Source organism: Neolamprologus brichardi, chromosome 11 (assembly GCF_056152115.1).
Source record: "Neolamprologus brichardi isolate AB-2024 chromosome 11, ASM5615211v1, whole genome shotgun sequence".
Classification (NCBI taxonomy): domain Eukaryota; kingdom Metazoa; phylum Chordata; class Actinopteri; order Cichliformes; family Cichlidae; genus Neolamprologus; species Neolamprologus brichardi.
In genome coordinates, this window is record NC_142114.1 from 19163411 (window position 1) to 19187512 (window position 24102).

At 40.3% G+C, this 24102-nt stretch overlaps 1 protein-coding gene across 3 annotated transcripts; it reads left to right on the forward strand.

Moving 5' to 3' along the window:
• Window positions 1-393: 393 nt before the first annotated feature.
• znf574 (zinc finger protein 574) lies at window positions 394-23010 on the forward strand. Of its 3 annotated transcripts, none has more exons than XM_006802790.3 (10): window positions 394-463; window positions 6239-6396; window positions 10344-11526; window positions 11610-11824; window positions 12320-12499; window positions 12737-12831; window positions 14809-14903; window positions 19990-20138; window positions 20368-20655; window positions 22055-23010. In XM_006802790.3, exons 1-10 carry the CDS (start codon window positions 451-453, stop codon window positions 22652-22654), a joined length of 2976 nt encoding a protein of 991 aa, XP_006802853.1. In that variant the 5' UTR covers window positions 394-450; the 3' UTR covers window positions 22655-23010. The 3 variants fall into 3 exon arrangements, with proteins under 3 accessions (XP_006802853.1, XP_006802855.1, XP_006802854.1); XM_006802792.3 differs by lacking the exon at window positions 394-463 and adding an exon at window positions 659-1144; XM_006802791.3 differs by lacking the exon at window positions 394-463 and adding an exon at window positions 1141-1230.
• The last annotated feature ends 1092 nt before the right edge of the window (window positions 23011-24102 follow it).

Consider the following 24102-nt stretch of genomic DNA (forward strand, 5'->3'; position numbering starts at 1 on the left):
TATACACACATTTGCTATATTACCAATGATGCTGAAGGTTTCAGTGCTGCATGTACTAAACTTTCTTTAAATAACTGTGACAGAAAGACTTCAAATATAGTAGTAAGAGGAGTATTCACTTTAAAGACTGTTTAAACTTCCTAAGAAAGCCAGGACTTTATCAGTTGGTCTAAATTCGTTTGTAAAGTGCGATCACTTTAAAATAGTGATAAATTGATGATTTGTGGTTAAACTTACAGACATATTTGTTTTGTAGCACTGTTAGTAATTGAGGGCCAATGATTGACCTCTTCACGCGTCTTGATGCTCCTGGCGCGCTTTTCGACTACAAACTCTCCGTGCTATGTGTGCTCGAACGCTATTGGCGCATTAAGTGACCGATCGAGCCAATCAGCACGAACCTTCTAACATACGGAAAAAACTGAAGTTGTCCTATTTCCTCGACAAGCAATGTCCGAGTTAGGTAAGTGTTATTGAATATATTTGGCTTATTTTTACAAAAATACTGCTCTTATGGTCTCATATCGCAAACTGAGATTATGTATGGAGGATTTCAACGGGGGGAGACAGCTAATATTAACTTTTAGTCTGTCGCCGCCATTATACCACCGAAGAAGCATATCCCGCCCTTCTTCTTCGGTCTTTTCTTCTTCTTCTCCTTGATATCAGAAAGTAAGCACCAGTGGTCCAAGTGGTAAAAGGGTTTAGTCGCTAGCAAATACGTCGTTGACGCCCGCTGCCAAGGAGTAAAACGCAGGGTGTTTTATTAGCTTCCGAGCTAGCAGGATAGCTGGCTGCCACGCCGCGGACATGTTAGCAGCTTTAGGAAGATGGCCATCGCTGCATGTTAGCAGCAATCTGGTGGTCCGAGATAAAGCTCTTGGGCTGCTAACGGTTAGCCTTCGTTAGCTCGCTGATTAGCTTTCCTCCCAGCTGTTTCATATCAGACCTCCAACAACGAAGCAAACGGGACGTTTCTGAATGCGTGAAACATGAGTGACTTTTATTTTTTAGATCACCCCTCATCCGAGTCACATTGTCTCTGCAGTAACCGCTCTGAACTAACGGCTAGCATTTGAAATAACACAACCGTGGCGCAATATTAGCACACCGTAGGGAGGGAAATAATGATAGGTGCTTGCAGGTAAATTGGCAACTGTATATCACATTTCTCTTTCTCCCTTATTGCTTGACTGAGGTGTCGTCAGTAAGACGTTACAGTTTCTGCAGGTAGGAAAGACCCAAACAGACACAGTGGGGCGTTACTGGTATGCCATGATATCAACAAATGGCATAAAACGAGATTTATACATCCATTTATATATGAAGATTATTGCTTGACTTTGTTTTTAAACTTGTGTAAAATTTTCATTTTCATGTTGTAAGTCAAGGCCAGTTAAGTTACTATATATGGTTTCTCACTGTTTGGGGTAAACATTTCTTTTAGATGTGTGTGTGTGTGTGTGTGTGTGTGTGTGTGTGTGTGTATACATATAAAAAAATATTGGAAAAAAGTTCAAAGAACTGTTTACCTAGGGTTTGTTTTTGTTTTTTGACTGATACTGGCATTTTGGCATTATTATTTTTAAACATATAACACAAAGCACAATCCTGCCCAACTGCTTCATGGTACTTTGTGATGGTACTGTAAGGTGGCAGTAATCTTTAGTAAGATGCTGAACATTAAGTGAACTTAAGTACTTCAAAGACTTAAGTTCATTTTGGGAACATGTGTACACACTGAAATACAGGCTGTATTATTCTGTGGAATGTTACTTGATCAGCTTTCTTCCATAAAAGACCAAAGTGGATTTCTGTGAAAGAAAGTAGTACATCTGAGTGAAAATTGAGGCCACTTTGAAGGAAAAGGAAATCATCAATGTAGATCTACTGACAAAAAAATACTCATGTATAACAAAGAGTGGGGGAAAAAATACTGTGGTACTGGTGGTACCACTTATTTTTTTTTTATACAGAACTAAATGAAAACTAATAATAATAATAATGTTGTTATTATTATTATTATTATTAATAATAATAATAATAATAATAATAATAATAATTATTATTAGTAATAATACTAATAATAATAATAATAATTATTATTATTATTATTATTATTAGTAATAATAATAATAATAATAATAATAATTATTATTATTATTATTATTATTAGTAATAATAATAAAATAAGTCAGTTTTACCAGTAGTAATACTTGAAAAAAGAAAAACAAATATTTGCAATTTAAGTATGATTTAAAAACTGCTATAAGTAGGGCTGTTCAATATGACTATACATATCGGATGATGATATGAAAACATCTATCGTTTCATGTTATATCGTTTGTTTCTTGGTGTCGTAAAATAGACTGTTTCCAGCAGTATTTTTTTCATTCTTTTGCTGATCACTGTAGTAGCTATATTAATTTCTTAAAGTTCTGTCTTGCGCTTATATTTACAATAACCACACTACAGACGGACAAGCGACTTTTTTGTTAGTAACAATGACGTTAAGACCATTGTGTGGCTCCGCCGTCCACTTGTTTATTTTCCACATGGTTATGAAAAGTCTGTACTATACAAGTTATGCCGCAAACCGGTCCGCACCACAGACTCAAACACGACAGACCTCTTCAACCACCCATGCAAGAAGAGTATGGAGAAGGTTTATGGATTAGGAGCAAAAAAGAGCCGTCAGGTGCTCAAAATAAACCTTAGACTCAAATGTTAGAACAGGCTTTTTTCTGCAGCACACCATGTAATAAGTACAAAGAAAATGGCAGCTGTTACAACTTATGTCTAAAAATCTATAGCTTCATGCATCAGTCAAAACACTCGACTCCACGTACACGGCGCCCAGCTGAGAACACTTCACACAAGTTCAGTTGCTCGAGATTCATAGAATTTAGAGAAAATGTAAAAATTCTGCGATTTATATCGTTGTCGGGATGAGAAATTTTTTTATATCGAGAGGTTTTGGTCATATTACACAGCTATAAGATCCTAAAACAAACAAAACATTTTACCACTTATAGCTTAAAAATGTCTGTAATGGGTTAAATCTCTCACTGTATTACTGAATAGTGTGATATAAACTTTTGTAAGGTCCGTTGACAATGATGTTGCTACTTTTATACTAGTGTATTCTTTAGAAATAGTGTTTCGCTAGACACAACTACTGTAAGTCTAAAAATGGACTTCCCACCATTTTTATGCCATACAGTTCACAAATTTTCTAAAATGCTACACAAAAATTAAACACCTGTCTTAACATTTAGAACAACTGTTGAACTAGATAATGCATAAAGGATTCATCAAAATACAGCACTTGGTTTGGAAGTTATGACCACACGTGAGGAAGTGGGTAGGGGCCAAAAAACATGATTTCCAGAAGAACACTGAAGTTTGAACTGCTCCGGGGCACTGCTGATTGCTCTCATGCAATGATACCGCTATCTGTCACGTAGCCTTATCTTTATTGATTGGCTGGGAGAAATCCATGTGGTTCTACAACCTCACAGTGAGGCATAGAGAGGCCAATTCAGATATCCATTAAAGATACTAGTTGGATTTTGGAATACCTGTGAAAGCTCATTACACTGTTAAATAAAACTATTGATGCTCAAAAACCCATAATCAGAGCAGTAAGACACACTTTTTTATGGCTTATCTCACATACACCACCATGCTGTAAATACTAAATATTTTGTGCCAATAGTGTGTGTTTCTTTCTCTGTATGTTTTTTAATGTCTAATGTCTTTATTTAGACCGGTAAATAGGCTGTAATCAACAGGATTTAAGAAAGAAGTATGTAATATAAAGAAATGGCTTGTTTTGCAAGTATTTTTTTTGACTTTGCATTATTGCACATACTTGTGTTCTACACTGTAATCAACCTGGTCCTTTATGACCACTTAAAATATCTTTATAAAAATGTTATATTGGAATTTCTGCTGCCCTCTTGGCCAGATCTCTCGTGAAAAAGACATTTTAATGTCACTGAGAGTATTTATCTGGATAAACAAAGCCACTATTGTTAAAGTCACTTAGAGAAAAAGTGATTGCAGCTTACATCGCAGGACAGGAATTTTCTTTCTGGCTCAAGCTTGACTTGGTATCATTCATGAGATATATGTGGATTTGTTTGACAGGTTAAGTTATTTACGACCATATATAAATACCAACAGTGGGTTTTTGGCACAACACTGGGTGTACCGTGTGTGTGTGTGTGTGTGTGTGTGTGTGTGTGTGTGTGTGTGTGTGCGTGTGTGTGTGTGTGTGTGTGTGTGTGTGTGTGTGTGTGTGTGTGTGTGTGTGTGTGTGTGTCCCCACTCCTTGGGAACATTTAATAAAAACTAGGGGTCCACTCGGTGTATGATAGAAGAAAAAATATAGTAAAGGATTTTTTTATTGTTCATTTTGAGAATAAAGTGGAAATGTCAAGAGTAAAGTCAACTCCCTTAGTCCCTGGGCATTTTGCAATGTGCCTTCATGTGGACTTGTGAAATACCATCAGTCGCAGCCTTGTCTTATAATGCAACCCCCCTTCTGACTAGACACAATTTTCTGCATCACATTTTTAATACTTAACCCCACACTGTATTTATGTTCTAAGAGAGATAATTTAGTTGTTCTCTAAGGTATGATTTTAATAACTCATCTGCAAAAGGCATTTTGTTGGGATTTCACCTGCCATGAACATAAATTTGACATCAGTGTGTCTTGAAATTGGCCGCTTGATTAGTGCGCTTACAGTAAGAGATGTCATAGATGGTCGTTGTGATGCTTCCTCCTTGATGTCCACTGCAGAAAAGCAGCTATGGTTTAACACACAGTTCCCTGATGTGCTGATGCAGAATTATAGTCTTTTCACAGTAAATTTGGAAACAGTCCTCACACACAGCTTTTGTCCACATCGCATTTTCCATTATCCAGCGATTGAAAAGAAACTTCTTTTCAGTGTCTGACCACAATCCTCTGACAAGGTCTACAGGCTGTTTGTCATAAATTAGAAAAAATTAGTGCCAGAGTTATCTGTGTTAATAACCACAGGTTTATCTTTAAAATGAAAGAATCAATCTTAGTTGAGTACGTCCTATCAGGATAGTTGCGGAGTGGCCGCACTGAAGATGTCTACAGCAGGTTGTTTGCTAAAGCAGTCACAGTTTCTTTAAAGAGTACTCTGGTTTGTTAGTGTTTTCTAGGGTTATTTCTCACTCAGAACGAACTTTCACATCCAGTGTATTGTATGCAGCTGCATTTTCATTAAATGTAGTAAAGAGTGCCAACGCTTTTGAACAGTAGGCCCTGCAGGCCGTGATCAGAGATCATTTACTGTAAATGGATAGTAACTTTATGTATTTGCTTGACACGCGTGGTTTCATTATGATTACCTTTAGGATGAATTAACATTGCATAATTATCAGCACCCTGACCTATATCAATACTTTGGCACTGGTGAGTCTGGTACCAGTACCAATTTATTACTGCTCTTAAGTCCCTCTGCTTATTCATGAGATGTCTCATCAAAACAAAATCTAATTATATCACCTGTATTAACCTTTATATTTCCTCGTTGTCTGCCAATTAAAATGATAAACCAGAAAGTGCGTTGTTGAATTGATGTGTTTCAGAGGTAAACACGTGTGCCTCTCACTGGGTTTCTTTCATTTTGAATGGTTTCTTTTTTTCAAAGAGGAGCATTGCTTGTGGAGGTCTAAATGCTATCTTGTGAGTAGGAAGGCTTACAGACATAGTGTTTTGGTTATTACATTCGACAGGAGTGTGAGCTAGACTGCACCACCAGTGGGTCCAATTACAGAACATATCTAATTGATGCTGGAGCTGAACACAAGCTCAGGCCGTGAAATGGCACAGAGACAGAGAGAAAGAGTTGGCAAGGTCTCCACCTGAGCAGCAACCTGCATGGTCAAAATAACAATTAGCTCGGCTCAGTGCATGGTGAGTCATCTTGGCAATCCCACAGTTTGCATACTGGCAATTGTGTCCAAGCTGCTGTGTTGATTAAATATGCAGACACTTCTTTTCATCAGAAGAGGGCAATGTTCACAACCAAACTCCAAATGTAAAGCACTTACAGATCTGTATAAGATTCACGTAGTGATGTTACTTATTCAAAGCATGCATTCGTTTTGAGAACTGTTGCACTTTTATCTACATCAGCTTGCATTGCTGCACTTCTCATGAAATGTTTTTTAATTTCTAATCCCCCTACAGCCATGGAGAATTCGTCCGTCTACATGTGCTTCCCCTGCTACCAGGAGTTTAACACCCTGGAAGAGGTCCTCAAGCACCAGTTGACATGCACTGCTGGCGACGAACCGCCAGACACATCTGGAACCAACGCCGTCACCGTCCCAGTGCTGCAGACACAGGTGAGCGCTGACACAGTTGCCACTCTGCTGTTTTTATCATGTGACTGTGATTTTTAGCTGGACAAAAAGGCGATTAAAAGCCTTAAATTATGACAGCGTGGCCTGAAATAACCATCTGTGTGATCACATAAAAGCCTCTGAATCATATTTGGAGAGTGACTTTGAAGTGACACGTTTAACTTTAGTCATAAATTCACAATGCACTGCTACTTATCAAAGTAATAGTGACCTTGGTGCGAGCACTTAAGATGGTGTTGTTTGTGATTATTTACTGACATATTTCAAGGTGCTGCTGCATATTAGTCTCTGATTTATGTGCACCCTGACATCATGCCTTTAATCACAGAGTAAACAGTAAGTCTTTTTGGATTAGTGACAGAAAATTAGCTGTAATATAAGTTAACAATGATTTGCATTTGCGTTGTCATTTTTTCTTGTTTGCCCATAATGGACATTAAAATGAAGAGAATCTCAGTTGATGATGGTTTTCTGTTACATATTTACTTTGGAGAAGAGAAAATTCTCCCCATTTCGGCTCTGGTTGTATTTTGACTGAATTAGGACTTGATTTAGACCCCTAACCTTTACTGTTATGTACTCACAATAGTTGTGTGTTAAGGTAAGAAGATTATTAAACAGTTCAACTGCTTCCTGTCCAGTATTGAGAAAAGAATACATTTGCATGCTGTTTGTCTGAGTAATGAGTCACTACTCAGGGAGACGTGTGGTTGTGCGTTAAAAGTAGATTAAGAATAGACTGTTAAACTATTAATTCAAGCTTTTTATGTCAGAATGAACAACAAAACATGCTTTATAGTTTGAATAAGCTCTCACAGTCTGTACTTATCAGACTTGTAGGCTAAGCCCTGTTCTCAGTGTTGGTGTGTACAAGATTTTCTTTCTTTTTTCTTTTTTTAAAGACATATATTAGGTTATGTCAGTGGTTCCCAAACTTTTTTTGTTAGGCCCCCCCTTTGTTTTACAAGAAAAATGTTCGCGCCCCCCACCCCCCCACGCGCACACGCACAAACACAAACACATCCTTCAACCACACACACCCAAATTTTGCTCCATTGCGGTTTCTTTCACACCTCAAACATCTCCAAAATGTCAGGAGTAGTTAGTCAAGAAGTGTTTGTGAACTAAAAATCAAGAATGTGCGATACTGTTTGTCCCTGATTTGAAGAGCCCAGCGCTGCTCACAGGAAAAACCAATTCTGCAGGGGAGACCTACCTTGGCACTTGTGCAGGTGAAACCAAAGGGAAGATATGCTTCACCATATTTTCTAGTCTTTGGCTTAGAATGAAGTTGGTTTGGAAACATATTCAGCGATGCTTCATCTTCTGCTTTGCGTTTGTGTGGGCGCCCCGTGCTAGCAGTGTCCAAGCGTTTTGGTTTTTTCCCCCTTTTCATACCGCGCCCCCCACCCTGCAATGGCTCTGCGGCCCCCACACTTTGGGAAGGTCTGGGTTATGTGATGCAGTAGCTGCAGGATTAAAAGAAAAATGTGCCAGAATTGGTTTATTTTTGAGATTTAATTGGATAAACCAGAGCAGAGGAAAGTGGAAGAAGAGGAGGACATGTGCTGAAAGTGGCAGACCAGATTGAGATCCATGATGCTACATTTACATGTTATCCAATGAGGCTGGCTGAATCACCAGAGTGGTCCTCATGCTGCAGTAATAATGAACAGACTGTTTTCTTTTTGACCACCGTACCCTTTTGCTTCTGTGGGTGAGCTTTACCATCTATGCCATTTTTTTCCCTTAGTGTTTTCCTTCTGTATTGTTTCCTCTTGTATGTTAATACTGCTGTTGTTTTTATTCTTTGACTTGGCTTTTAGAGGGGTGCAGATATTTACATAATGCACTGTATTCACTATTTCTTATGGTGTGCTTTCAGGTTGGTAAATACTCTTTGGGAAAGCATTAGTCTTCTGAAAATGTGGTCTGAATTGCAGGGTTTGAAAGTTGCATAATGAAAAGAGTTATTCCATTTAACTTTGACATGTTGAGCTGAGTCTTGTGAAGTAGCTGCCACTTTTCTTTTTTATTATTTTCTTTTATTTGCCATTCCTGTGACAGCTTCAGAAAGCCCGCAGGGTTAAAAGCAGTCACTGCCCCTCATTTAGCAGTAGGGCACGGCTGTCAAAGCTTGTGCCTGGACCATCCTTACAGTCTTCACCATACGTCCATAAAGCGGCGGCACTCATGACAGACAGATTGCATCCTGAGTCGCCAGCGGGAAGAAGAGCATGAGAAATGCATCAGTCAGAGCAAAAAAACCCCAATAAATTAAAATAAATCCCCATAACTCAAATAAACATATTGCTCACATTTAACATCAGATGATATTTAGCATTTTACTGCTTTTGTTTATGACACATTCAATTAATATTTTTTCTGTAGTAGAAAAAAAATACAAGTTGTGCAAACTGCTTGAGCTTTACAGCACTGTGGATTTGTAGAGTAAATACAAGCAGGCATTATTGTAAAGATGTTTGTTTAAAGAGCACAAACACAAAACGATGCTATCATTTAAAATAAAAAGTCAGTGAAATTAGTTTTAAAACGCGAGTCAAAAGGCAGTCAATGGCAGCATGTGTATTTTGCTTTTTATTTATTATAAAAAATGTATTATATGTTATATAATGTTTATGCACACTATCAAAACTACATTCCTAACTTGGGTATGGATGCAGAGCTTCTGGGGTCGTCTGCACTGTCTGGCAGTGGATCCCGTGGTTTGCAGGATTGAGATTTGGGGAGTTTGGAGGCTGGGTCAGTGCCTTGAACTTTTTGCTGGAGAGATGTTTCCGCTATCTGGGAGGTACAGAAACATTTACTGGACTAAAGCAACCCTCTTAAGGGACTTACCCCCCCCCTCCTGCCCACTAGAGTTTAAATAGCTGGCACACTCCATGATTGGAACTAAAGAAGCCATTGGATGAGAGGCTAAACATCTTCAGGAAATTTTGAAAAGTCCAGTTGCTTTCTTTTCCAGCTCCTTAGACCTGGACTGTGTTTAGGTACCTCACATGTGAGGGCTATGAACAGTTATTCTTCATTTGATTATTGAAGTTTAATTAAAACCAGATATTTGGTTGTAAAAATTCATAATTTTAAAACAAATTAGCACTGTCAGTGCCTTCTTTGTTTTCTGAGCCACCCAGCATTTGAAGCTTGATTTCTACAACAAAAGTTGTTAAACCCAGAGTTGCTGTGTGGTTAGCGGAGCGCTATCCATCCATAGTACTGCATACTGTGTGAGTCAAAGTCACAACAATGGGAATTTTGAATGAAAAATTAAGCGTTATTTTTGGCCACATTTGAAAGCACTGATCCACATGAATGCCAGAAGCCAAGGTTTCCCAGCAGGTCATTGATTTTAACGAGATGATCGATGCTACTCACTTTGCCTACCAGTGGGTTCAATGTTGTGGGTGATGGCTGCGTGGGTGTGTGTGTTGTGAAGCAGCTAGACCACATCTGAGGGTGGTCTTCAGTTCTCACACTCCAGAATACCACAACAAAGAAAATACAAATCATTACATGTTGAACAGCTGTGATTGACAGCTCCAGATGCCTTTAACCCCGACCTTGATGCTCTGTTTTTATCATCCAAATGGGTGGAGGGCGTGAAGGTAAGACCCTGTGGAGTGACCCTTGCAACCCTGATGGGCCTTTTGATTGTTATCAGCCAGGCTGACGCCTTATCTTGGTTGTCTGGAGCTCTCAGGGGAACCTTGGCTCTAAGCACACACTGCTTTAATTGACCTGAGTACCCCAACACTGAATTCTCATCTTTCATCCTTTAGAAAGAATAAAACTGGAAAAAAGGAAAAAACCCAAAGCGTGTTGACTTGTTATTGCAACAAGTCGTTTTATTTGTATAAACAAAGATTTTAAAAAGTGTCTTTATTCTTTTTCCTTTCTTGTCTTTGCAGCAACATATAATAAATATATCAAAGACAGATGCACTCCCACAGATTGAAGTTCAAGCAGAAGAGCCGTCTGTGCAGGCTGTTGAAAGTGCTCCCCCTGAGGATGAAGTCAGCACATCGTCAGATCAGCCCAGGATCCTCTACCAGTGTGGGGATTGTGATGAACTTTTCAAAAGCCTTGTACTTTGGCAGCAGCACCGTAAAGAAGGGGCATGTCAGCAGTCTGACATGTCTGAGAACAAGTCAAAACCAGATTCAGAAACTATGCCAGAGACCTCCTCAGTCCAGAGTGCAACCATACCTTTATATTCAGTCGCTGAATCCTCTTTCTCACAGCATGAAACTAACAAAAATATCGATTCAGATGCAGTTGAAAAAGCTTTGCATGAGCTGGAGCAGCAGGAAGGTACAGAGACCAATTCATCTCAGAGCTCTGATCCTCCTATTTCCGAGGTAGTTTCAGTCTCAAATCCAGATGAGTCGTCACCTAGGAGAAGAGGGGCAAACAAAAAGCCAAAGCCTGAACCTGTGCTCTTGTGCGTGGACTGCGGCTCGTGCTTCGGCCTGGTGTCAGAACTAGTGGCTCACCGCAAGACCCAGCACGGCTTTGAGGAAGCTCTGCATCGCTGCTCCGTGTGTGGGGAAAGCTTTCTAAATACCACTCTCTTCCTCTACCACCGAAAACAGCACCGACAGAAGGGCGAGGAAAAGGCGGTAGAGGTTACGGAATTGACTTCAGAGGTTTTTACTCAGAGCAATGGCGCAGATCAGCAGGACCACGGTGCGACGTCTGCCTCCGCCAGTGTTGACGCCACTTTCACACAGCCCGAGCTGTTCGTGTGCACCCTTTGCCTTCAGAGCTTTAGCGACGAGGGAGGGCTGGTTACTCATCGTAAGCAGAAGCACAACCTTAATGAGCCGCTACACATGTGTGCCCACTGTGATTTGAGCTTCATGAACACCACCCAGTACCTGTATCATTGGCGGCAGCACCGCTTCATGCCAGTGACAGAGGTGGCTGATGGGGCAGAAGCTGGTGGTGAAATAGCCACCACCAAACCTCAGGATAGCCCACAGAGCACAAAGCGACTGCTTTCCTCACCTGGTTCGGCTGGTGAATCAGGTTCCCCCCTTCCTAAGAGAAGCAGGCCTTCCTTCAGGATCCTGAGTGCTAATGCACTCAAAGGTAAGTGAAATTCATTACTTTAAAACACAACTACAAGGCAGTAGTTGGTTTTTTTTTAACAAGAATTTTTGTTCTTTACTCAGGAAACAAGAGTTCAGATATTAAAGAAGAATTAGAGTCCAACACTGGTGCAGACTCGGACAACACCAATCACCCTCCGCCTGCCAAGCTGCTACAGGACTGGGCTCGAACACCACTCCCGCATGTGTGCCCGTACTGTGGCAAAACCTTCACGAGACGCGTCTTCCTCCGCACGCACGTCTACAGCCACACCGGAGAAAAACTTTTCACCTGCAAGGTGCCAATCAAACATTCAATCAGGGTGTCTCTGTCTCGAGTCTCGGGAATGACTTACATTTTTGTTGTGCAGAAGACTTTGATGAGATGATGTAATGCTGTGAAGTGAAGGCTGACATCTCCAGCCTCATTATGTTTGACAGACTCCTTGGTGTCTTTGCATAATGATGTCTGTTTAAAGTACAAAAGTAGAATCTGAGCAAATGTAGATATGAAAATGTCCACAAAAGTTTGGGCATCACTGAGCAAGTTACAGGTTCAAGTAAAAAGAAGATGGCTTCTACAATATAAAACTGATGAGACGACAGGGAAATAAGTGTGTGTGTTTGGTAAATTTCTGAAACATTTAAAGAATTGTAATTCTCTTACCTCTTTTCATTTAAAAAATTGGGATATGTGACTCGCTCAGAGGTTTCCATACTTCAACACGGCTTCATTTGCTTGCAAATAGTGTTTAAAACTGTTGACACTAATTCTGGTTATTGTTTTTGTGAAGGTCTGCACAAAGTCCTTCACCAACTCGCAGAGCCTGCTGCGCCACAGCATGAGCCACACGGGCAACAAGCCCTTCAGCTGTGATGTCTGTGGCAAAAACTTCTCCCAGGCAGCCACCCTGAAGAGACACCAACGCATTCACACATCGACACTACCTCGCCGCAAGCGTGGCCGCAAACCGGTACCAGCTCCGCCATTTAATATTAATCAAAATAGCTCTCTGATTGAGCATTTTATTTCAAAATCTTGTAAAATATCTTAATATTTGTAAATATTGTTAAATATTATTGATATTGGAAGTGATTTTGATAGTAGGTGAAATGGTAGATGATGTGTTCTGTAATAAAAAGCTAAATGTCTAAAATCTTGCTGGCGAAACCCTTTTTATAGATATTGATTGTTGTGTCTGTCAATGCAGGTGTGCAGTTTGGACAACGAAGGAGCTGCTCATCTCTTCCCTTGTCCTAACTGTCCTTCACGCTTCAACACCGAGGATCAGCTCAACCATCACAAGTAATAACACTTTTTTTCTGACGTTATTTTTTTTACTTTCGGCACCTTGTATTTTGCTGGTGTTGGTGGAAATAACTAGAACGTGTCAATATTCAATCAAATTCAAAATCTGTTTACCGCATAACTACATTAGAATTACATTTGCAAACAGAAGGCAGGACAGGATTTAGATAAACCTCCCTCCCTCTTGCCGGGAGCTGTAGCAGCTGAGCCGTGTCCGACCACTGAGCAAGACCTTTAAGCTGTGTAGCAAACACACTGAGATGTCTGTGTGCCCTTGAGCCACATATGATTGACAGACGCAGGCCCAGTAAATTAAGATGAGAACGATAACTGCACAGAACAGGAGAAAGAGCCTGGTCATGTCCTACCTGGCTGAACAAGGGGGATAGGATGTACACCACAGACTGTGTGTGTGTGTGTGTATATATAATAAAATTCATATAATATTGACTTAACATGATCTAGTGTGCTAAGTACTATTGTCACTATTTCTTCCTCATTAAACCCAAAGACTTCACCAAAATGTTATCATTTTAAGTCTTTTAATTATCTTGATGTTACGTAAAACACTGAAATGGTTACCGTTACATTATCTAGGAGGAATAAATCGACATTATTGTTGGAGATTAATAAATTAAATAATTTTTTTGGTGAACAGGAAAATGTGGAAAATGTGGAGGGGCAAAAAAGGCTCATCTCATTGTCTTGATGACATCCTCAAGTTCACTGGTTTCTGTGAAAAACTCTTTAAAACCTGAACGATCTCATTTTGAAATGGTGTTAACTCAAGGTTCTTTACTACCTTTATCCTGAGCTTTAAACTGCAACGCACACTCTTTATGAGGACACACAATGATAAGACCTTGAGTTAAGATTGTGGGTTAGTTTTTTTTTATGAATTAATTTTTTTATATTCCCAAGTTCAGAAATAAACCTTTACACATAAAAAGATATTTGGTTTCCTTTTAGAGAAGATGAAGGTATCAAACTTCTCCTGAAGCTTTCTGTAGCAAGAAAGCAAATAAGAGTATTTCCAAAGTGGTAGAGAGAAGGGTACGGATGTCTTAGATGTTTACGGAATCTGCAGCATACAAATGTGTCTCATTTGCATGTAAAATGATTCAACATTGAGCTCATTTTCTGCTGATTGAAATATTGATGAATCAACAGGGTTTAAATTAGGTGTCAGTGTACATCTAATTTAAACCCTGATACCTTACGTGTGACGTGACCTCTGCTCATCAAAGAACATCTGTCTTGGAGGGGGCGACCCTGACGGGGATTTTAATCCTTCTATCTGGCTCGAGGTCAGCTATCCCTGAAATATTGAATTCTATTGTCATTTAACAGGGAACAGAAAGACTCTGGCCTTGGATGGTCTTTGCACATAACCTCTAGCTTCCAATTTTACTTTGAATTAGTCATGTGGCGGATTAATACAGATATTAGTATGTATGTAATATTTAGCAAAGTTGTGGAAACTGAAACATCATCCCTGCTTGTTCTGATTACGAGAAGCTGCACGCACAGCAAAGAAGTGTTTTTTTGTTTTCTCCTTGTAAAAACAGTCCTGATGCAGGAGTAGGTGAATACATCCTAGCAGTTCTCTCCTCCCCTAAGGCTATACCCAGTGTAACGTTATGCAGAGGATAAATATAGTCTTTCATGTCTAACCCTGACGCCTCCCAGTTTACTGCTGTTCTTTTATCTCCGGTTGTTTGTACACTACGCCGGTACCCCTCATTTGACCTGATGTACAGCTAAGTACATACGAGGTGGCAGATTAAGACCAAAACATGACTTTAATTACACACTTTTATGTGTCTCTGAATTAGGACTGCTTAAGTATTTGTATTGGGAGCTATAATTGTTTAATTTTATATATGTTTATGTCCCTGGCCTATGATTTAAATGTTTTTGGCTCTGTTTGAATGTAGCATTAAAAAATCTGTTAATACTTCTGTGTTTGAACAGATTGTTGCACACCAGCCACCCCTTCCCTTGCGCCGAATGTGGAGAGGCCTTCAAACGTAGGAAAGACCTGGACCTGCACTCCCTCATACATCAGGGTAAGAGTTCAAGACTTGGACTTGTATTTTATATTTTTATAGTTAGCAAGCAGTAGCCCAATTTTCTTTGATATTGATTTTGGTGTCCATTATTCTGATCCTATTCTTTGCCCGAGTTTTTGCACTGCGTCATGTGTTAATCTTACTTCCATCAAAGAGGAAGAGAAAAAGGTTTTTTGTTTGTTTTTTTTTAAATCAGCAAGCATTGATTCAATGAGAAATGAAGAAGCTAATGAAAAACAAAACTGCCATTCGTTTATTCATTACAACACGTTTTGCCTGAAAACTTTCTGGACTACAAGATTAGCTGTAATAAATCATGGATTTTTCTGGAGAGGAGAACAAGTGAGTCTGTTTTATTATTGTTTAGTTATTTACTAATAGCTAGCAAGCTAATGCCAGAAGGGCTTCTCCTGGGTCTTAAGATAAATGCCTCCTTGAACAGAATAAATTGTAGTGATAGTCAAAGCTTTTGCTTTATATAATTACTATCAGCATCTTTTAGACACACCAGATATCGATATTGGTAGTAATGCTAATACACAGCTTTTATGCCAATTTGGCAAATGATATGCCTCTGGTTGAACTAGATTGTGGTTTAATTGGATATGGCTCATAAGTTTGCTGTTGTGTTGTTCCAAAGTAAGGTCGCTCTGATTCAGCTGGGGTTGAACTTTGTCGTTTAATGTGAAATGGCTGTGGTGCTGCAAAACTTAGGAAAGGCCTCGCTGATGCAATGAGGTTTGAATTCGATTGTGGTTTAATGGGATGTTCTTGTGTAAGAACGATAATCAAATGTCCATTTTGAAGATTTCAAACCCAAATTTAAAGATGCACAAGATGATGATAGTCACACTTTACTGCTTAATGCCCCTGAGGTCCACCACACAGGACACTTTGTATCATCATATTACTGTGTTACCTCTATCCAGCTTTCACTTGTTGGCTCAGTCTTTAGCCTTCGTATAGTTTTATTATGTTCAGCAGCTTTTTATGACCCTATAGCTCAAGCTCAACTTGCTCCAGGAATTTAATATGTATATATTGTATTTTTTTTGAATAGGTGAAAACAAAATAGTAGATGTTAGGGAGAAGGTGCTATGTCCCATTGTTTACTAAGGACACAATAGTTGAAACTGACCCAGTGTTTCAAAGATTACTGTCCTGTCAAAACATGGATAATTGACTTGTCGGAAATTGGTCTGCAGAAGCCCTGAAAGGCTCTACTCCAGAGGAGAATATTATAGTCATTACTACGGTCAGAACACAGTTAACTGTGTAGTTGTCATTGCACCTTGTAGCTTGATAACATTCATCTCAGAAACACCTGAAAATACTTTCCAAGGCTCTGCCAGTCAATCATACTCCCGACAGGGAGAAAATACTGAGAACCTGTGCTGTTCTGTGTAACCTAAGAGAAGATGTCATTCACAAAGAAGCAGAATGAGACGCTGAAATGTCCTTTACCAATGCATAGCTTTAAAACTAACATTATATTAAAATAAAATCAATGAAATCCCTTTATATGAGATTCTGACAAAATATTTCCAATAAGTGGGTAGAGCCAAACCCGCTTGGCATCTTTAGTTAAAAGAAAGGGACACAGCACTGCCACCTTCTGGTATGATTTAACTAATTGTATATCTTTATTCTTACATTTGTTTCATGTGATTATTTTATAACAATTTGAGAAATGGGTCATTCTAAATAAGCAATTTCTTTTAGAAGCCCCTAATATTAGGAAAACAAAAGCCATCTCACACCATTTATTGTACTATTACGAATGTTTTAAGTCTGGTTGGCATGTTTACAGTTTACAAATTTTTCTGGGTTTAGTTGTCACATAATTTAAACCCCTCTCGTTTCTGCCCACGGGCGGCTCATCAATAACACGTCAAAAGATATTGCATCAAAAGTACTCGTCATAGGGCATATTGATAAGAAACTGTTGAGCATGACTTTGAAGCAAAAATTTGTCCGTTTGGAACATGCCAAGCTGAACATGCTAGTTGCTCATAATGACTCGATGATAGTTGCTCATAATGACGCAATGATATTCTGGACAGTTTGCTCTGTTCATCCTCTGACACATCATGCGTGTGTCGTCAGCGTCTTGAGCAGCTGGTACCAGCAGACCACTACCATGGCAACATTATGGGCTGCATTTGAGATGATATATGTGGGTGATATTTGTACTTCAGGTCAACGTTACACACTTTTGTTCGGTTCACTGCTCATTTGGACGAGACTGTTCCTTTGTCCTTTTTGGCGAGACTCACCTGCACTTGAGTGCTTGTGGTCAGACTTCAGTTCACTATCATACTGACTAAAGGGGAAAGAAATGCTATGTCTATAAGAAGAAGACGAACAAAGTATAACACTTGGTTTTCCCAACATGCAGTTGGGCATGGTGAAGATCGAGAGGATGACTATGAGTATGCTATTGCAAACAGGTCTTTGCATATTTCATCTGAGGTCATCTGTCTTAAAAGTGTGATAGGTTGTTTTGGTCAGGATACTCAGGGACATGATGTCCTTCTTGGTGTCACGGAGCCTCCTACACTACAGATATTACAAAGTGATTGAGGATGTGTGTGTGATTTTTGCATGTCACTGGTTGCTGTTGGATGTGCATGTTTATTGTTGACATCTACGTTAGCTAGCAACAAACTGGATAAATGCATACACTTCTGTCTGAACTGGAGTTGGAAAAAAGTGGCAGGGCACCATAAGGTGAACACAGTGTCGCATATCCTTACTTTATTTCCAAAGTTTTACTATTTATCATTAAAGGGGTTTTAAATTGTGGTGGAGATGCCGAGAACCCAGCTGTTTACATATCTTGTTGTAACAGAAAAACTAGAGATGATTTTCTGATCCAGTGAATGATTGTAGAATAATGCAGATTCAGCCAAAAATGGCTCTAACCATTTGCTTGTTGTTAATTTACAAAAATATGCCTATGGTATATGCGTTCTTCAGTGCATTAGGTCAATGACTTTCTATTGATTAGCGTGCCATGTGGAGTGGAGGAGCAAGGTGGAGGCAAATGAATTGGGTCAACATGTTGACACTTCATCTTAATCAGGTGGTGTTGGCACACCGACCTCATTAGTTACGCTTGAAGAGTCAGCGTGCGGCAGAGGTCAGAGGTACAGGGCTCCTCTGAGAAAAATGATTGGAGAGATTGATCTATTGATCCATCCAAGGCCATAGGCTGAGATTGCCCTTGTTAAAGGTTTAATTAGACGTTTTCGATAGGGAGCAGAGTGGTTCTCCCCCGCTGGGACAGACTGTACAGATGGTTAGCAAATTGCAAGTTATTGGCATGACGTCCTATGGACTTAATGATGAACCATCAGTGTCAGCAGTTTCCCAACCAGATTTCTGAAAGCTACCCAGGGAGCGAGGAAGTTTGGTTTACTTTGGTTGTGATGAATCAGTTAGATGATGAATGATCTAACTGACACAATTTTGCAGTTTTATAATGTTGTACAGCTCAAATAGGTAACGAGTTAATCACGGAAATTAATAACTGATTAACCAATACATATTAACAGCTTTTATTTATTAAACAAGAAATGAAATGCTCATTAAAAGTATGTTTGACTGTGCGACCAGTTGACTAGATCTGTAAATGTTGTTCCAGTCACTAGTCGGCAACAGCAATACTAGTTGGTTAAACATATGAATTTTTTATCATTTTCATCTTAGGTGTTATGCAGCTAGCTGGAGCTGCAGCTCTGGGAGATGGCAACACCCCATTGTGTGATGGGAAGTTGTAAATAAGCGACGAGTACAGTTCTGCTGTACCTTTTGCAGTTTTATGTTGTCTGTTTCAAAATGAAAAGCAATCTGGCATATGACAACTCAACCACATTCTGCACACCTGAATAAAAAAGGCTGGTGGCGGTGCTAATGTCAGCCACACTTGGGAAATTAATGTGACGTGACTCTGTGTGCAGCAAGTGTGAATATGTGCCACAAATTGGCACACATTTTGGCATCATTTAAAATACTATTTGGTTATCAAATAATGGGATTAAAGGTCTCAAATAGCTCTTGAATACATGCAGTATTTGTGCAGGCAGCATTTGACCTCATCCATTAGATTGCTCCCTTTTGACTGTTATCTGAGTGTGTTTTAATAGACTTGACTAGACAATTAATTTCATTTACATTTCTTCTCTCACTCAATCAGCTAGTGCATTAGTCGCTGGAAACATCCCTAATGAAAAGTTCTCAGAGCCCAAGATAAACTAATCAAATTGCTTATGTAACACTCCAAAAGCAAATAATTTTTAATATAGGGTGATGTAAATGTAAAAAAAATGTTGAAATGCACTCTGATAATTTTTTGAATTTTTATTCACAGGCATGATTGTGATACCTTACGTAGCTTTTCTACAAGTCTGATTACTATACTGATATCAACCATTCCCCTGAAGTGTAACGTTTCTATACTTGGCTTTAAAGTCTTCAGGATAATTTTTATCTTGTAGTAGCATAACATTAAACAGTCAGTGACCCACTGACTTGATGAATGCACTAAAAGTTAATAAACTGTTCTTCAAAATGACATTGATAAAGTAACTCTGTTTAATGAGGATCGGTTACATCTGGCCAGTACTCAATATGTTTAATGAGATCCACCTTGATGTCATCCTGGTGATGCAAAGAGCAGCAGCTTGTCACAGCTGAGCTCAATAAATGTTAGTCGCTTTTGTTGTCTTTGTGAATCATTATAAAAAGGGCCGCTGGTCATTTTTTAATAGGTGAGCTAAATGACGGGTTGTTTTTGGACTCTTTGCAACAACTCATGTTTTGCATCTTTTGGCACCGATTTGTCGAGTTGAAATCATAAACGGTAAACAGAGGCCACATTATTTGTTGACTCTGGCTGCGGCGGATTGTTTGGCCACTGTTGCCGATTCTGTATGTACCACCTGTCACTGCGCGATTGCTGGCCCAACATCAGGCAGTCGGCAAGCTCAAACCAGCCATCAGATTTCAGCACGGCCATTAGCGTGTAGTATGACGAGAAATTATGACCATCTGTCTAAAATCCAACACTGTTCCATTACAGACAAGCAGCCAGCGACATGCCCTCACTGCGCATCCCAGTTTATTAACCAATCAGTGCTGGAAATCCATCTCCAGCGTTGTCCTACTACCGAAGAGGAGAAGAATACCGGTCGCGGGAGGGGCCAGGGCCGAGGACGCTGCACTGGACAGGTTGGAGATATAAAAAAACATTTTAAAGAGAGGATGTGAGCCAGAGTGTGATTTGTTTTTTCCAATCGAATAGCTGACGGTAGTGGCGATGTGTCTCACGGCCCACATTTGGAGTTGGATTGTGACATCGTACAAAAATTTAGATAATGACGACACCGTTTCTGTCATTTCACTCTGGTTTGTCTCCCTCTCGTCTCCTTTCCCTTCCTTTTCTTTATTCCTCCCTCAGATTGAGTGTGACCTTTGTGGACACCGTTGCATGACCCAAGAGGGCCTCGACCTTCATCGTTTATCCCACACAGGCCAGACACCTCTCAAATGCCCAGTGAGGCCATGCCGCCGCCGATTTATCTCTAACAGTGCCCTGGAGGAGCATGTGCTGGCGCATTTTCAAGGAACGCTCAGCAAGTCCAAAAACCGACCCCGCTTCCGTTGTCAGATTTGCCACAAGGAATTTGCCTATAATTCCACCTTCAACGTTCATATGAGGACACACACTGATGAGAGGCCCTTTGAGGTAAGAAGCACGGTGGCGTGTACTTGTGTTAAGGTAGTTTCTTTCGGTCTTAAGAATCCTATTTCTCTCTCTTTATACAAGGTCTTAAAATCTTTTAAACACCTGTATTTCAAAATGAAACTGAGAGCTGCCTCATCCCCATCCACGGTCACACCCGCTCATAGCTGCGGCCATCTCTCTGGTTCCGGACCATGGCCATTTGTGCAGAGTGTGTCCTGCGGGTGTTTTCTCCCTCTCTGTGTACCTGTGATTAATGGCAGGGCTGAGTTAGGGCCTGTCAGCTCCCCTCTGTGCCTGTTACTATTCTGGGATTCTCTCCCTCTCTCTCTGCTGCTCTGGTGACGAGGCAGGACATCAACTATAGACCCACCCAAGCCCATCTCAGCTTTAGAAATTGATTTAATATTTGTGGCTTCGCTTTGAGCCATGATCTATCAGGCAGGCAAAGGACTGCGGTTCAAGGAGCACCGGTTCTCAAACACAGAGGCAGTTACAGGGATACATTTTAATTTATATCAAATATACCTTGTGTTCCTGGAGGAACATATGTGTTTGCTCAGTTTATAAAGAGCAAACTTCACAGGAAAAGTAATTATATTAGAGTGTATTTCACAGAGATACTGAAACTGCAGATCTGTCAATAGGGATTGCAATTTCAATCTGAGTGTCCCCAGTGGGAATCAAAGCAAAGCTCAATACTGTTACTCCTCTGTAGTGCTTCAGGTTTAATCATCTATCTACTTTTATTTCATTGTCTGCGCTCATTTGGGAGCAAACAGAACAAATGTTGGTGTTGCAGGAATGATGCCGTTGAACTGTTGATTACTAAAATGATTATTTAGAAAAGTCAAGCTCTTAGATCACTGCTAATATTTTTTCTGTTGTGTAACTCATACTCTGTGTAATTTATTACACTCCCCTTACACGCAGAGCTGCAGGGTTTAGTCAAATCGATTATTTCAGCGACAGAATGTTCATCATTAGCCTGTGACGAAGCTGAAAATGACAAATGTTCTCTGGCTTCTGCTTCTTATTTGCTGGTTTTTCAGCTTTTGTCAGGTAAAACACGATATTTGAAGACGTATTTCCTTCATTTCTTTTTTTTTTTTTAATCTGGTGTGTGGATGTCTTATTGACCAAACAATTAATTGCTTGTGTGGGACTGATGATGATGATGATATCTTTTTATTGCTCTGTATTTGTCCTTCCCCCTCTGTCTTCCCTATCCCATTTTCTTTCTGCTCTTTCTGTGTCTCAGCCAGGAGTGCTGCATCTGCAGAAAAATGTAAAGAGAGGTTTTAGGAATTAATTGCAGTTGAGTTTGTGTGCTGCCAGAGTTGTGAACTTAACTTTCTCGCCTCTCTCTCACCTTTTCCCCTCTTTTCTGTTCTTCCACCAGTGCGCCACATGTGGTAAGCGCTTCCGCCAGCTGCCCCATCTGCAGGATCACGAGCGCATCCACAGCGGCGTGCGGCCTTTCTGCTGCTGGATTTGCGGCAAGAGTTTCAGCGTCGCCGCTCGTCTCACCGAGCACGCCCGCACCCACAGCGGCGAGAAGCCTTACCCTTGCCCTCACTGTCCCGCTGCCTTTCGGTCTCGTTCCAACCTGGATAAACACATCCGACTGCACGGGGACCTGCCTCTGGAAACAGCGGAGCAGGTGGTTAATGCAGCTGAAGCTGCTCAGGTCCAGAAGGTGCTGGAGGGAGCCAAAGCACTGTCATCTTTGGCCACCGTGGAAGAGGTCGAATCTGGTTCTGTGCAGACCATTTACGTGCTGCAGGGAGCTGAAGGGGCTACCGAGACCGTAATGATCCCATCCGATCAACTCAGCAGTTTAGAGGGAGCGTCGCAGGTTGTCATTCTGCCCTCCTCTGTCCTGGGAACTCAGGCCATCACTGTTCCCACCATCACAATGGACGGCAGTGAAATCACCATGGTGGAGACAAGCCAGTCACCACAGCATACCATTGAGTTCATTATGGAGGAGACTGTTTGAAGGTAGCTTAGGAAATCGTGGACAACATGGACATGAAAAACACTGAATGATTAATCGCTAATATAGACTGCTGATCTAAATATTTTGACAGATGAAGCCAATACCCTGTATGTTTATTGTCTGGCAGATTTCCAAGAGAGTTTAAGCAAAACACCCCACCTGTGTAATAAGTTTTCTTGAGCAGACAAGTGAATTTATGACATAGAGGAAACATTGAGCAGAACACTCACACACTAAATTAGCTTTTCAGACTAATAGAACTGATTGTGTGCATTTACTGCCCCTGTTTATTAGGGGACGACGTGGTTGCCTATGAAGTGTTCTCTGCTTTCTTTATAATAAAACGTTTGAGCATTCACTCTTGTGCGCGTCGATCATTTTATTAGGTGGATGACAAGAGGGCATTGCCCCCGTCTCATCAGATGGGACAGACTTTATAGGTCCTGCTGTAAATTGGCACCTCAGCCAACATTAGGAAGTAGCTTGAGCTGAGAAACATAAAGACCCGCTCAGCAGCAGTCGCTGTCGAGATTTTGAAACCGCTGTTTCTTTCTGTCACACACACACACACAGACACACACTGATGTTAGCGAATGGCACAGCGAAGCAGAGTAATGTGTGTAGATCAAGTCTAATGCTCCAATAATTTGTAGGACATTACGTTATTGATTTGTTTTGTGCTGTAATTAAATACAATAATAATAGGGATACGGCGAGATTCATGATGATTTAACTGAAGTACAGCATTATGCAGTGGCAAGTTGTGTAATGAAATTATCCAGCACTTGCTGTATAGTTATCAAAAATAATGATCCTATTTGTGTCTGAATTGGAAGAGGCATAATGTGATATAAGTTTTGCCAGCGCTGCAGTAGCCCATTATAGGCTTCTAAAGTGCAGTTTATGGCTGTCTCCCACCCAGTGATTGCTGACAGGGGGGTTTGAGACCACATACACGCAGAGGCACTCAGTCTTAGTTTGTTTTCATGTCATAGAGGCAGAAATGCTGATGATTGTGCGGGTAACTGAAATGGAGAAATGGCAGCATTTCTGCAGAGTGAGACGCACATCAGGAAATAGAGGGCTCCTGAGGAGCAAAAAGAAGCCGGTGCCAAAACTTGAGGAGCTTTTCGCTGCTTTTTTTGAGACACTCAAAAGCCTGTGAGTCAATAAATACATGTTTTTTTTCCCTCTTCCTGGCAAATCATGAGAGCTGATATTCTGGTGGAGTGCCATTTATTATACCTGCTGCTTGACATTGAAACAAAAACACACAAACACGCAGACATAATGAAATTGTTGATGCTGGCGGGGAAATCATGAGACCGGTGAGGCACACTGACTGCAGCGCGAATGTGTTTTTGATCTGTGGAAGACAGTATGTCATCAGTAGATCAGACTTAATCTTTTCATGGTTTTTAATTTAATCCTAGTCATTTAGAAAAAAG